General features: G+C 42.6%; 1 protein-coding gene across 2 annotated transcripts in view; it reads left to right on the forward strand.

The window, feature by feature from the left end:
* LOC122551966 (lysosome membrane protein 2-like) overlaps positions 1–14,658 on the forward strand; it is a 78,443-nt gene extending 63,785 nt beyond the window's left edge. The window contains exons 9-13 of one of the 2 annotated variants that reach the window (XM_087993162.1): positions 3,264–3,337; positions 8,976–9,027; positions 14,061–14,222; positions 14,313–14,392; positions 14,481–14,658. In XM_087993162.1, coding sequence (XP_087849288.1) covers positions 3,264–3,337; positions 8,976–9,027; positions 14,061–14,222; positions 14,313–14,357 — 333 coding nt within the window. In that variant the 3' untranslated portion in view covers positions 14,358–14,392; positions 14,481–14,658. The remainder of the gene's footprint in view (positions 1–3,263; positions 3,338–8,975; positions 9,028–14,060; positions 14,223–14,312; positions 14,393–14,480) is intronic. The other variant, XM_087993161.1, reaches the window with a different exon arrangement.
* Positions 14,659–15,213: the final 555 nt, after the last annotated feature.

Below are 15,213 nucleotides of genomic sequence, written 5' to 3' on the forward strand. Positions count from 1 at the left end.
GTGTGCATATGTGTGCAAGTGCACGCACATCTATGTGTATGCATGCTCATGTGTATATCCATAGTGGGTGAATGACCATTGTATGTGTGTGTAAATATGTTCATGTTTGTGTATACATGTTCATGCATCTGTATGTGTATACATGCTCATGTATGAGTTTATGCAAGCATGCCTATGTAGCATACTTAGATATGGTATGTATATACATGCTCATGTTCACATGTCCGTGGGTGCATGCGTGCTCATGTCTATGTATGTGTATATACAAGCTCATGTATGTATGGATGTGGATATGTGTATATATGAACTTCTGCATATGTGTATATGTGTACTTCTGTATGTGCGTATGTATGTCCTAATTGCATCCTGCCCCATTCCCCATCACCTGCTGTGCTATCTTACCCACATTGGGTCTTGGTGAAGCAAGGCTTCAGTTTTAAAATTCTCTTCCTTGTTTTCAAGTCCCTCCATGGCCTCGCCTCTCCTTATATCTGTAATCTCCTGCCTCACCAGCCTCTAAGACATCAGGGGCTCTCTGCCTCTGGCTTTGTGAACATCCCTGAGTGTAATCCCCTGTCCTAGCCTCACCCACCGGAAAAACTTTCCTGAGCCCTAAGCTTGAAATTCCCTCCTTCCATCCTTTGTGGGCAACCCTTAAACCTCCTTGACTGTTCACTGCCCTAGTGCCTCCTGAGGAGCAGTTTGGTGTCACATTTGGTTTGATAACACAACAAATGATCTTGTGACACTTTACCTCATAAAGGCTCTACATCAGTACAAGTTGTTGTATTGCATGCAAATAAAGATCAAATGTATGACTTCAGACAGGGACTAACGTAGTTCACCATCTACATTTTGTCATCCTGTGCCCTGTGTGGGATCATGTTCAAATAACGACCGAAATCAGGGAGGGGTGGAAATAGCTGCTTTTATTCAGCAATCACTTCACCAGTTCAAGGCAGCAAAACAGTCCTGAAATACAATTCTTACAGGAGCCCCTTTATACACAGCTCTTACATATATTAAAAGTGCATTATTACCTTGATGTTGCATTTTTTATCTATAGTACACAAAGGTTTGAAGGGCCTCTGTCCTGGGAGACAGGAGATGGATTAAAACATGTGTTAAGTGCTGGCTGCTACTTCTGTTGGGGTGTCTGTGAGGTCTGCTTGCATAATGAGGAAGTGTTAGTCCTTTTGCCCTTTATGTTAGTAAATATTAGCAACAATATAGGCCTATATGCTCCAAATACGTTAAAAATTGTAAGTAGACTTAATAAAAGAAGAAAGGATATTGTTAAGATCGCTGATGACATGACTGTAGTGGGCCTCATTAACAGGAACGATGAGACAGCATACAGGTGAGGAGGTGCAGAGGCTAATGGACTGGTGCAGAGCCAACAACCTATCTCTGAATGTGGACAAAACGAAAGAGAAGGTTCTTGACTTTAGGAGGGCACAGAGTGTCCACTCTCCGCTGGACATCGACGACTTCCCCGTGAAGATCATGAAGAGCACCAAATTTCTTGGCATACCCCCCCCCCACCCCACCCCCCCGCCCCCCCCCCCCCCCCCGCGATGGAGAATCACACCTGGACCTTCAACACCAGCTCCATAGCCAAAAAAGCCCAACAGTGTCTCTATTTTCTGCTCAGGCTGAGGAAAGCCCACCCGCCCCCCATCCTCACCACATTCTTCAGAGGGTTCATTGAGAGTACCCTGAGCTGCTGCATCACTGCCTGGTTCAGGAATTGCACTGCCTCTGATTGTTAGACCCCGTAACGGATAGTGAGGACAGCTGAGAGGATCATCGGGGTCTCTCTCCCTCCATTGCTGACATTTACACCACACGCTGCATCTGGAAGGCTAAGAGCATTGTGGAAGACCCCACACACCCCTCACTCAAACTCTTCTCTATCCTGCCATCTGGAAGAAGATAGCTGAAAATGTGTTGCTGGAAAAGCTCAGCAGATCAGGCAGCATCCAAGGAGCAGGAGAATCGACGTTTCGGGCATGAGCCCTTCTTCAGGAAGGCTCATGCCCGAAACGTCGATTCTCCTGTTCCCTGGATGCTGCCTGACCTGCTGCGCTTTTCCAGCAACACATTTTCAGCTTTGATCTCCAGCATCTGCAGTCCTCACTTTCTTCTGGAAGAAGATACCAGAGCATTCAATCTCTCACGGCCAGACTGTTCAACAGTTTCTTCCTCTAAGCCATCAGGCTTCTTAACACAGTATGATCAGACTCTATTCCATCTAAACTCTTTGCATGACTTCAAATTGCTGCTTGAACAATGTTTTATTAATTATCATTCTTTTATTACTCTGTAATTTGTACACCACTGTGCCTATTGTCTTGACATGTCAGGAATTACCGTGCTGTCTTGTGTGTTTTGCACTTCTTATGCACTTTATGCCACCCTGGATATGATCATGCTGTTTGTGCTATCCTTGGTCCTGGAGGAACGCTGTCTCGTTTTTACTGTTTCAGTTGTATATGGGAGAAATGACAAATGAACCCACTCTTGATTACTGCAGCTGGGTTGTGAGATTTGTTTACTATTTGCTGGTATGAGTTTCATTCGTTCATGCAATTTCAATGAATCACTTAAAGGGATAATGGCCCAGTTAAAAGACATTTAACAAGTACTTAATCTATTCAGGCCCTGGAGATGGTTGGTAAGGGCTGATTAATATTATAATGTTTCGTGAAGACTTGATGGGGATGGTATTATTCTGTGTGCTGAGCAGCAAGGGCTGATAAGGTATGGAAATGCAGTAATGGATTTGAAAGGGTTGTTCTTAAATTTGGATATTACAGAACTGCGGTTTTATGAATGAAACCGTGTTACAGTAAATAATGAGTTAGAAAAGGGTTATGAATGAATGAATGGGAACCTTATATTAATGAATATAGCAAGCTGGTGAATGAGTTAATAAAGATAGCCTATAATACAATATCCCATAACACAATATCTCACACCTTAAACCAAGTATCATCCACAAGAGATCACCTCATGTACAATGTGTGCATCACCTCTGAAAGCTTTACATGTTGTTGCCATAATTGTGGCCATTTTAGGTTGCTGTTTGACATTGAGAATATTACATTAACAAGGATAATTCAATGACTCTTGCAGATGCCTTCTCTTGGGTTTCCTGTGGCAGCAGCCATGTCCCAGGGTGACCACAAAACCTTGAAGCACAGAGAATTGATATAGAAATCCATCCAGCTGAGGTAATTGTGTTCTCCCATTCCTTCCAGATGACTGGTATCCCTGTCAGAGCAGCCAAGAGAATGCAGATCAATATTCATGTCGAGTCGGTGAAGGGCGTTGTGTAAGTGACTCCTTTTACACACTCAGATTGATTATCTAAGGATGAATGTAACTGTTTCCCAAATAGACTGAAAGAATTGCTGAGAATATCCACATTCATTGAATATCTCCTTGATTTTAGGGACTGAACTAAGAGAGCTTATATTCAATAGTGATTTGGAGACGCCAGTGTTGGACTGGGGTGTACAAAGTTACAAATCACACAACGCCAGGTTATAGTCGAACAGGTTTATTTGGAAGCATTAGCTTTCGGAGCGCTGCTCCTTCATCAGGTGGTTGACAACGCTCCGAAAGCTAGTGCTTCCAGTTAAACCTGTTGGACTACAATCTGGTGGTGTTTGATTTTTAACTAGATTCAATAAAACCTCCAGATATACTTAGCACACTCTCCCCAAACGTTTAACACAGTGAACAAACCACTGAGGTACAATGGTGCAGATTCTGTTGGAGCAGGGCACCTCATAATTTTGCCAATTAATGTGATTTTTATTCATTCACAAAGTGTGTCACCATTTATTGCCCATCCCTAGTTGCCCTTGAGAAGGTGGTGGTGAGCTGCCTTCTTGAACTGCTGCAATCCACGTACTGCAGGTGGACCCCCAATATCATTCAGGAAGGATTAGATTACTTTACAGTGTGGAAACAGGACCATGGCCCAACAAGTCCACACCGACCCGCCGAAGCGCAAACAACCCATACCCCTACATATACTCCTTACCTAACACTAGGGGCAATTTAGCATGGCCAATTCACCTGACCTGCATATCTTTGGACTGTGGGAGGAAACCGGAGCACCCGGAGGAAACCCACGCAGACACGGGGAGAATGTGCAAACTCCACACAGTCAGTCGCCTGAGGCGGGAATTGAACCCAGGTCTCTGGCGCTGTGAGGCAGCAGTGCTAACCACTGTGCCACCGTGCTGCCCACTAAGGAGTTCCAGAATTTTGACCCTGTGACACTGAAGGAACAGTCACATAATTCCCAGTCAGGATGGTGAGTGGCTTGGAGGGGACCTTACAAGGGGTGATGTTCCCACATACCTGTTGCCCTAAGTCCTTCTAACTAGAGAAAGTATGGACTGCAGATGCTGGAGATCAGAATCGAAAAGTGTGGCGCTGGAAAAGCACAGCGGGTCAGGCAGCATCTGAGGAGCAGGAGAATCGATGTGTCGAGCAGAAACTCTTCATCAGGAACGGATGAAGGGCTTTTGCCCAAAATGTTGACCCTCCTGCTCCTCGGATGCTGCCTGACCTGTTGTGCTTTTCCAGCGCCACACTTTTTGACGACTCCTAACTGGAAGTGGTCATGGAGGTGTTATCTGAGGAGCCTTGGGTGAATTTCTGCAGTTTGTCTTGTAGATTGTACGCACTGCTCCTACTGTGCAGGAAATGAATGTCAAAGGTGGTGCCAATCATGTGGGTTGCTTTATTCTGGATGGTATCAAGCTTCTGACAGCCTGCAGTTAGAATCCTACAGCCTTGGCTTTTGAAGATTGACTTTTTGACAAAGATGTTGGTCCTTTTTGAATGAATATCTGCTCTTTACTTTTCTTGCCATTTTTCACATATTGTTGTCCTCTTGAGTTCAATGTTTCTGTTGTTTCAAAGTGCAGATGGGAATTAACAAAGTAAATGCGACAAAGTACAAGACGATGCTGAAAATGAGTCTCTAGTAAATCACTAATGGTATAGCCAACAGATAGATAATGAATATGTATTAGGCAGTAGTGGGTGCTGCAGATGCTGGTGAATAGAGTCAAGATTAGAGTGGTGCTGGAAAAGCACAGCAGGTCAGGCAGCATCCGTGGAGCAGGAGAATCGATGTTTTGGGTAAAAATAGTGGAAGCAGAATCATTGGGGACATTTAAGTGACTGCTGGACATGCACATTGAGAGCAGTGAGTTGAGGGGTGCGTAGGTTAAGTTATTTTATTTTACATTAGGATTAACCCTTGGCACAGTATCATGGGCCAAAGGGCCTGTTCTGTGCTGTACCTTTCTATGTTCAGGAATGAGGCTGGGAGCCTCGGGGGTGGAGAGATAAATGGGAGGGGTGTGGAATGAATATATATTGTTTATTCAGAATTATACAGTACAAAATACACACTTTTGCTCATTGAGTCTACACCGACAAAAAAACGACTCTGAATCTACACCGGTCCCACTTTCCCACACTAGGCGCACAGCCTTGATTATTATGACATTTCAAGTGCTCATCCAAGTATGTTTTAAAGATTATGTGGTTTCCTGCCCTACATGACAGTCTCAGACAGTGCATTCCAGACCCTGGATTAGTGGTGCTGGAAGAGCACAGCAGTTCAGGCAGCATCCGAGGAGCAGTAAAATCAATGTTTCGGGCAAAAGCCCTTCATCAGGAATGGCGTTTACCTAGCATTCCAGACCCACCAACTTCTCGGTGAAAAAGCCTTCCCTCAAGTTCCCTCTAAAAGCGCCTGCCTTTCACCTTAAAGTTTTGCCCCCTCGTTATTGCCTCTCTCGGTAAGGAAAACAGCTTCTTCCTATATACCTTGCTCATGTCCCTCATGATCTTATCCATCTCTGTCAGGTTTCCCCTGAAACCTCTGTGCTCCAAAGAAAACAGCTCGATCTTATCCAGTCTTCCTTGATGGAAGCTCCATCCCAGGCAACATCCTGGTGAATTTCCTCTGCAGCCCCTCCAGTGCAATCACATTCTTCCTAGAGTGAGGTGACCAGAACTGCATACAATACTCCAGCTAGAGCCCAACCAAAGTTCTGTACAACTTCAACATAACCTTCCTGCTCTTAGAATCTATGCCACGAACGATAAACACAAGCACAAGGTATGCCTTAACTACCCTATTAACCTAGGTAAAACCTGTCCTGTCACCTTCAGAGATTTCTCATAAATCACAAACACCCAGAGATCTCTCTATTCCTCAGAGATTTCTAGCATCCTACCATTCATTGACTGCTGCTTTGACTTATTAGGGCCAAATCAGATAAAGAGCCTAGCAGCTTCTGATAAGTCTATATGATGACCTTTTAGATTAGATTCCCAACAGTATGGGAGCAGGCCCTTCGGCTCAACAAATCCACACCAACCCTCCTAAGAGTAATGCACACAGACCCATTCCCCTACCCTATATTTATCCCTGATTAATGTACCTAACACAATGGGCAATTTAGCACTGCCAATTCGCCTGACCTGCACATCTTTGGATTGTGGGAGGATACCCACGCAGACACCGGGAGATTGTGCAAACTCCACAAAGACATTCGCCTTAGGCAGGAATCGAACCCGGGTCCCTGGCGCTGTGAGGCAGCAGTGCTAACCACTGAGCCATCGTGTTGTATTTAAACTGATGATGTAATCCAAGAATTTCATGTAACAGTGGTTACATGTAACACTGTAATCCATGTAACAGTGTCTTTCTCCTTGACCATGTACCTCCTGTCAGTGTCAGACATGCTCTAGATGCATTGCAAACTGGCCTATGACACCTATCTGCTTGTTCTTGAAACAGTATTGCCACAGCTATGTAGATGAGGCATCAGCTGCAATTATAGTCAGTAGTGAAGGGTCACAATAAGGTAAGGTGTCCAGTGAAAGCAGAATATCTCCTTGTTCCTTGTCATATGCTTGCTCCTGATATGAATTCCAACACTGTGCTTGAGCTTGCTTTAATTCGCTGTCTGAAGGCGTCAATAAATACACTGGGCCAGGCAGAAATTTCTCTAGGTGATTAACCATACCAAGGAAATGTTGAAAACTTAAGATAAAACAGGGATTGGAAATTCACTAATGGTGTTGTTTTTTGTGGGTATTATTAAAAGTTTGCCCTGGGTAATGAATAGACGTTTTTCAAGAATTCACACTTTTCATTTTAGTAAACAGTTTAAAGCCTCTTGAACCCCCAGCCCATATTCTTCAACAGATTCAGTGCAGACTAGAATGTCTAAGACCATTGTCTCCAATATCTGCTTTACCTTGTACTCAAGTGCTGTCTGTAAATGTCTCTTCACTTTTACTTCCACCTGAACTATGTACCTGGATTTTTATTGCTGAAGGCATTGCAGATATAATTGTGGTTGGTCATCTGATAGAACAAATACACTCGCTCCAGTATCTAGTTTAAAGTTAGTCATATATCCGTTGACATATATATATATTCAAAACTGAGATGGACAGATTTTTAAGCAGTAAGGGAATGACGGGAAAGTGGAATTGAGGAGCATTTTATTTAAAGAAGAATCATACCAGACTTGAAAGATTAACTCTGTTCCTATTTCCACAGATGCTTCTTCAGCTTTCTCTGTATTTGTATCCGATCAGCCATGATCTAAGTGTAATAGGTTTGTAAAGCACACAAACAGAGCCTTCAGTTCACTTGTCCATGCCAATCAGATTTCCTAAATTAATCTAGTCCGATTTGCCAGCACTTGGCCAATACCCCTCTAAACCCTTCCTATTCATATACCCATTCAGATGTCTTTTAGATGTTATAATTGTACCAGCCTTCACCACCTGCTCTTGCAGCTCATTTCATAAAAGCACCACCCTCTACTTGGAAAAGTTGCCCATTAGGTCCCTTTTAAATCATTCCCCTCTCACCCTAAACCTATGCCCTCTAGTTTTGGACTTCCCTATCCTGGGAAAAAGACCTTGGCGTTTCACCTTAACTATGACATTCATGATTTTATAAACTTCTAGAACATCAACCCCTCAACCTCTGACACTCCAGGGAAAATAGTCCCAGCCTATTCAGGCTCTCCCTACAGCTCAAACCCTCCAACCCTGGGAACATCCTTGTCAATTTTTTCTGAATCTTTACAAGTTTAGCAACATCTTTCCTGTAGCGGAGAGACTAGAATTGAATGCAATATTCCAAAATGTCCTGTGCAGCTGCAACATGACATCCCAATTCCTGTACTCATCAAATAGCAGAGCAGTCTTGATGGGCCAAATGATCTTACATATCGGAATGTGGGCCAGAAGGCATGAATGGGGTCTTTGATCTCACCAAGGAAATAATGTTGTTCCTCTTGTGATCGAGATTTGCGAACATGATTAAGTAGCCAATTGTGGGATGACATTTTCTTTGAAAGTAGAGGTTTTACTTTAGCACATCCTCCCAAAATGGTCAATTATTCAGCAGAAAAAGGACCCTGCAGTGTGTACAGGGCACTGTTTTATGGCTGTGGATCATTATGGTGCCACTGCACTGGTACACTTTTATAGATCGTGCACTTTCCCTTCCATTTCTCCTTTACAGTCCCATGCTTAAGGACCTGTGCGGTTTCCTGAGCCAATGCTTTTTTTCAAATCTCAGGATTGTCCTATTCTGGTTATGCACTGCTGTTTGTCTCACTCATATTGCTTTTTCTAAGGTCAGGATCTCTGCCTGGTTTACCTGAATGTGTGTCTACTTATCTTACAGTATTTGAACTTTATACTGAAATGTATTTTTAAATTATATGTCCATTCTTCAATTTCATTTGTGTCTATCTAGCTTGTTGTCATCATCCTCAGTATTAAACACCTCTCCCAATTTTGATGCCATTGGAATCATGTAAAAACTGTGTAGTTGATTTAAAATTCTACATTAGTTAAATATTCACAAATATTTCACAACATGTTTTCAATTCATTTATTTGCAGCCAAACTAGTCAAATGCGGACAATGATTTTACCAGTCCTCTTTTTAAATGAGGTAAGTTGCATGTTTTGATTTTAGGCCTGATGTTAATGAGGCATCTGGGCACAAAGTTTGAGTTGGGGTAGGATTTTGATGGGGGGCTGGGCAAGAAGGATGTGTCTAAATGAACAGAGAGAGAGAGAAAGTTGAAACTGAGGATGACATGGGCTTTGCTGGTAGAAGGGGTAAGTATGAGGACCAGCTACTGAAGTGGGAGAAAGTGTACTCTGTAAACCAAAGACAAAATCTGTGTGAAACAGTGCAACAACATTACACTGTTCCTGATGTATCAAATGAGTACAGTAGAAAGTCACTACTTATGGCGTCATCTTAGGTACAAGGTACCCAAGTACAGATTCTTCAGTACATGTTCTTAGGGTAAAAAATAGAAAAATAAATAAATAAAGCTTCCAGCATTACAGATTGTAGGAATAAATGAGAAAATAGATAAATAGAAAGTTCAGAACAATAGTCCTTCCAACCCGGCCTCCAGACAGCGCTGGGCTTCACTTTAGCTTCACCTTGAGGCTCACAAGGCCAGAAGTCACCACGGGCCATCAAAGGACTGGCAGGCCGCAAGACTGCCACGTGGTGCTGACCACACTGGGCCGTGAGACTGCCTCAAGAAAGAAGAGAATAAAACACAAAACAGAAGAAAATGACAAAAATAAACAGGCAGAGTGGATGAGCTCCCACTGAAGTATCCTATTCGCCACCATCTTGACGTATGTAGAGCCTCCAACTCCTGTTCATTGTTGAACTGTTCACCACCATTCACAACTGGATGTGACCGTGCTGAGAAGGGGCCAGTATTTGCTGCTGCTCCCTTATCACCCTTGAACTGAGTCTCTTGCTGGGCCACTTTCTAGTCCAGTGCTGTGGTTCTACAGTCACATATAGGCCAGACCTGTTAAGCTGAGGCTGGCATTAATGACCAATTGATGATAGTTGTCAGTGGTCTCCATTCCCAAGATTAGCTTTCATTTTCACATTTCTTATTAATTGAATTTCAATTCCACTGGCTAATGTGGTGGTATTTCACAGCATTAACAAATGCAGCATCCAATTTGTAAGCAGTAAGCACTTTATCTGAGTTCCCCTACCCCCACCTCCATTCCTGAAGAAGGGCTACACCGATACACTGCCTTCTCCACCTCCTGATACTGTCTGGCTTACTGTGGTCTTCCAGCCTCCTCCTCTACTTTGGATTCCAACATCTGTAGTGTTTTTGTCTCTAACTGTTCAACACATGATACTTTTCTGTGTTTGCCCTGGTCAATATTTACTTGACCAAAACCATTTAAATATAAGAACATAAAATGCACCATTTTTGAGTCTGGAGCTTACTGTGCTTGCTGCTTACAAATTGGATACAGTATTTGTTAATGAAAATATTGACTGTGGTTCAAAAGCAATTACTTAGGGGAGGCCTGTAGATATGAAGGCTGTATAAATAATGTTTATTTTCTAATGATATCAGAATGACTTTAGTTGAATTGGTGAAAATGAATTATCATGAGTATTTAATTTTTCCTTTATTCTTTCATGGGATGTGGGTGTCACTGGCTAGGTCAATATTTTTTGTGTGTCCCTAATCATCCTTGAACTGAGTAACTTGCCAGCCATGTCAGAGGGCACTTAAGAGTCAACCTCTGCATAACTCCTCTGTTCAAAGACTTTGTAATATTAAAGGCCTTCGAGTCTTTTCTAATGAAGAACCCCGACTTGTACCACAGAATCTTTCCCGTGATTCTGTGGTACAAGTGCATCACGTATAATTTGTGATTAGGAATTTGGATTTCTAAAGTAGAGACATATGTGTTTTGGTTTCAGTTCTGTGAAGCCAACCTTTTTTTTAAAGAGATCAGAATGTCATTTGGAAAGTCTGAGGCATTAAAATGGGCTCACACCACAAAATATTTGTGAAGAGCTGATCTCCAGGGTTTAGAGTTTGACAACAGAAACAACAACTTACATTTAATATGGCAGATTGAGGACAGTGATATGTCTCAGGGTTCTTCACAGGAGCAACTGTAAAACAAAATACGACAACAAAACCAAGCTTGTGAGCAAAGGAGGTTTTCTTCATCACAGCCTGAAATGGCTCACATCGTGTTTATGCTAAGAGTCTGATTAAATAAATGGATTTACGTAATGGTGACTTTCATTGGAGAGATCATAATGGATTGCATTCTTTATGCATAACAGTAAGGTCAAACCTTTAGGCACTGATGGAGAGTTCCAAGTGTAAACTGGGATTAAGGCAAGCTGAGGCTGGCATTTAGAGTCATAGAGTTATACAGCACAGAAACAGACCCTTCTGTCCAACTCGTCCGTGCCAACCAGATAACCTAAACTGATCTAGTCCCACTTGCCAGCGTTTGGCCCAGAAACCTCCAAACACTTCCTATTTATGTAACCATCCACATGCCTTTTAAATGTCTATGGAGTGATTTTGCATTTGCAGAATTGTATTTGTAGATACATTCTATTTTGTTCGAAAAGACACAGTCTGCAGGCAGTTAATGCAAGCAGTCAATCCATGTAACAATTTATAAATTCTTACTTTGGAAATAGAACCTAGATTGGGATACAGACAGACTCTAACCTCACACCTTTTAATGCATTGGCTGAGCTGAGGTGCCACCTTTTTTTATAAAACCTTAAGTTATCTTGAGAATGTGACTTGAAAGAAGTTCTGGGATTTAAATATTAATGAACCAAAACCTGCTACCCATTCTAAAAGATGAAAGACTTAACAGCAACCTAGGTTTGTTCAATATATTGTTTCAGTTGCATGACACTGAGATCTTTAGCTATAAATTCTGTGTTGTATGATCCTACTCCACAACCACCTGATGAAGGAGCAGCGCTCTGAAAGTTCGTGCTTCCAAATAAACAAGTTGGACTATAACCTGGTGTTGTGTGATTTTTAACTTGTCCACATCACTTTTAAAGGTTGCAATTGTATCCACCTTGCACCACTTTTAGATAAATGTGAGGTGCTGCATTTTGGGTAGGGCAAGTCTAAAACAGTTAGTGGTAAGGTCCAGGAGAGTTTTAGGAAAAAGTGAGGACTGCAGATGCTAGAGATCAGAGTTGAAAAATGTGTTGCTGGAAAAGCGCAGCAGGTCAGGCAGCATCCAAGGAGCAGGAGAATTTACGTTTCGGGCATGAGCCTGAAGAAGGTCGGAGAAATCGGAAAGAAGCGGGTGGGGGCTTCCCGACCTCTCCGCCCCCACCCCCTCTCCGGCCTATCTTCTTCCCGACCTCTCCGCCCCCACCCCCTCTCCGGCCTATCTTCTTCCTGACCTCTCCGCCCCCACCCCCTCTCCGGCCTATCACCCTCACTTTAACCTCCTTCCACCTATCGCATTCCCAACACCCCTCCCCCAAGTCCCTCCTCCCTACCTTTTACCTTAGCCTGCTTGGCACACCTTCCTCATTCCTGAAGAAGGGCTTATGCCCGAAACATCGATTCTCCTGCTCCTTGGATGCCGCCTGACCCGCTGTGCTTTTCCAGCAACACATTTTTCAGCTCATGTATAGGACATTGTATTCCAAAAGTGGCCTAACCAGTGTTCAAATCTGGTCTCTCTGCTGTAGGAAAGATATTGTGAAACCTGAAAGTGTTCAGAAAAGATTTACAAGCATGTTGCCAGGGTTGCAGGTTTTGACTTAGAGGGAGAAGCTGAATAGTCTGGAGCTGTTTTCCCTGGATCATTGAAAGCTGTAAGGTGACCTTATAAAGGTTTCTAAAATCATGAGGGGCATAGGTAGGTAAAATGTCAAGGTCTTTTTCCCAGTGTACGGAAGTCCACTACTAGAGGGGATAGGTTTCAGGTGAGAGAGAAAAGCTAGAAAAGGGACCTAAGGGGCAGTCGTTTTACGCAGAGGGTGGTCCGTGTGTGGATGAGCTGCCAGAGGAAGTGGTGGGGTCTGATACAGATACAACGTTTAAAAGGCATCTGGATGCGTATATGAAACAGGAAGGGTTAGAAGGATATGTGTCAAATGCTGGCAAATGGGACTGAATTAATTTAGGATATCTTGTTGGTATGAACAAGTTGGACTGAAAGTTTCTGGTTGTACATTTCGGCAGCACTCCCCAGAACCCTACCAGTAATTGTATAACATCTGCCCTGGTTTGCCTTACCAAAACGCAGCACCTTGCACTTATCTAAATGAAACTCTATCTGCCACTCTTTGGCTCATTGGCCTATCTGATCAAGGTCCTGTGAACTCTGCAGTAACCTTCTTCACTGTCCACTACCCCACCAATTTTGGTGTAATCAGCAAATATACTGACAATTTCTCCTATATTCACATTAAAATCATATAAATGATGAAAAGCTATGGACCCAGTACCAATTCTTGCAGCATACCACTGGTCACAAGCCTCCAGTCCAAAAACAACACTCCACCACCATCATCCTCTGTCTCTAACATTCAAAGTAATTTTGTATCCAACTGGTACCTCCCCTGGATTCCATGTGATCTAACTTTGCTAACCAGTCTACCATGCCGAACCTTGTCTATATGGACTTCTGCAAGGTGTTCGACAACACCTACCATTCTGCTTTCCTCAATCTTGTCACTTCTTCAAAAAAAAACCTCAATAAAGTTCGTGAGATTTGTTTTTTCCACACAAAGCAATGTTGACTATCTCTAATCAGTCCATGCCTTTCCAAATTCATGTAAATCCTGTCCTTCACAATTTGCTCCAACAATTTACCGACCACAGACGTCAGGTTCACCGGTTTATTGTTCCCTGGCTTTTCCTTACCACCTTTCTTCATAGTGGCACCACATAAGTCACCCTCCCGTCTTCCAGCACCTCACTCCTGGCTATTGGTGATACAAATATCTTCGTAAAGAGCTCAGCAATCACTTCTATAGCTTCCCACAAAGTTCTGGGATAACCTGATCACGTCCTGGGAATTTATCCATCTTAAATTACATAAAGATGTAACATTTGGTATGAGGATAATGTATAAAAGTGCCTTAGTAATTTTGTGGTTCTGCTTTCTCCCCCATTTGTCCAACAGCAAGCTTTAATCGATGATAAATCAGCAGTGAAACTGAAATCAGCACTTTATAAAATACGTGTGGTGACTTACATTCCTTATATATTCTTGTCTATTGGAATCTTACTTTGCCTGGCTGCTCTTAGCTTAGCCTTTGCTGCATGGAGACATAAAGACAATAAGGTAATTTATTGCTAAAGTTATTTATGTCCCATATCATTGAAGGAGCTTCATTATTAATTAAACTTTGCTGAAACTAATTCACTGCATCAGTTTATTGACAGGTTGGCTGTTAAAAGCAAAGCGCACTTGACTTGAGATTTCAAAATTACATTCTAAGTGATTATTCGAAGGTCAATAACATTTTAAATATTGAAAATTTAACATCTTTACTGCGTTCAAAGAGTGAAGGCCTAATTTGTACCTTTGTTGGTATTTTAGGATTTTACACCAGTAATGTTAAAACTTCCGGATGTGGAAGTACATTGAAGTGACGGAAGAGAGCCCACACACACATTCTGCTGCAATCAACCAGATAGTATGTTCAGGAATTTAGTGATGTTTCTGACCTATGGAGTATTTTACAATGTAACAAATAAAAGTGGAGTCTTTGATTGACCGAGTGTACAATGACAGTACTCACTCACCAATAAATTGGAACTGTGGCCCTTCAAGTTTTTCAGACATTGCTATATTGGTACCAACCGAGGACATGTTGGGATAAGTCACAAACTGGCACACTAACACTGAATTTAAGAGCTATTCAGTAAGATCATAGCTGATCCAATTGTAATGTCAAACCCACATTCCCACTTATCCACTCATAGTCCCTGACTCTCTCATTGGTCAAGAATCTCTCTACATCTGCATTAAAAAGATCCAATGACCTTACCTCCACCACTCCTCCCATAGACTCACATCCCTTTGAGAGATAGAATTCACCCTCATCACAATCTTAAATGGGAGACCCCTTATTCTCAGACTGTGAGCAGAATGGTGTGGGATTCTGAATGATGTGGGCTATGACAAGATGTGTGGCAGGATCAGGCAGCAAGTCTAGCGAGGCCCATCTCAACATCATGATCATATCATTCCATCTTTTGTGCTTTTTAGAAGCAGCATAGTGAGATTTTCATTGGGCAGCAGCATGATGGCAACTGACGCTCATTATTGC

This window comes from Chiloscyllium plagiosum, unplaced genomic scaffold, assembly GCF_037043375.1.
Source record: "Chiloscyllium plagiosum isolate Xiang-an unplaced genomic scaffold, Cpla_swu_hap1 HiC_scaffold_12, whole genome shotgun sequence".
Taxonomy (NCBI): Eukaryota; Metazoa; Chordata; class Chondrichthyes; order Orectolobiformes; family Hemiscylliidae; genus Chiloscyllium; species Chiloscyllium plagiosum.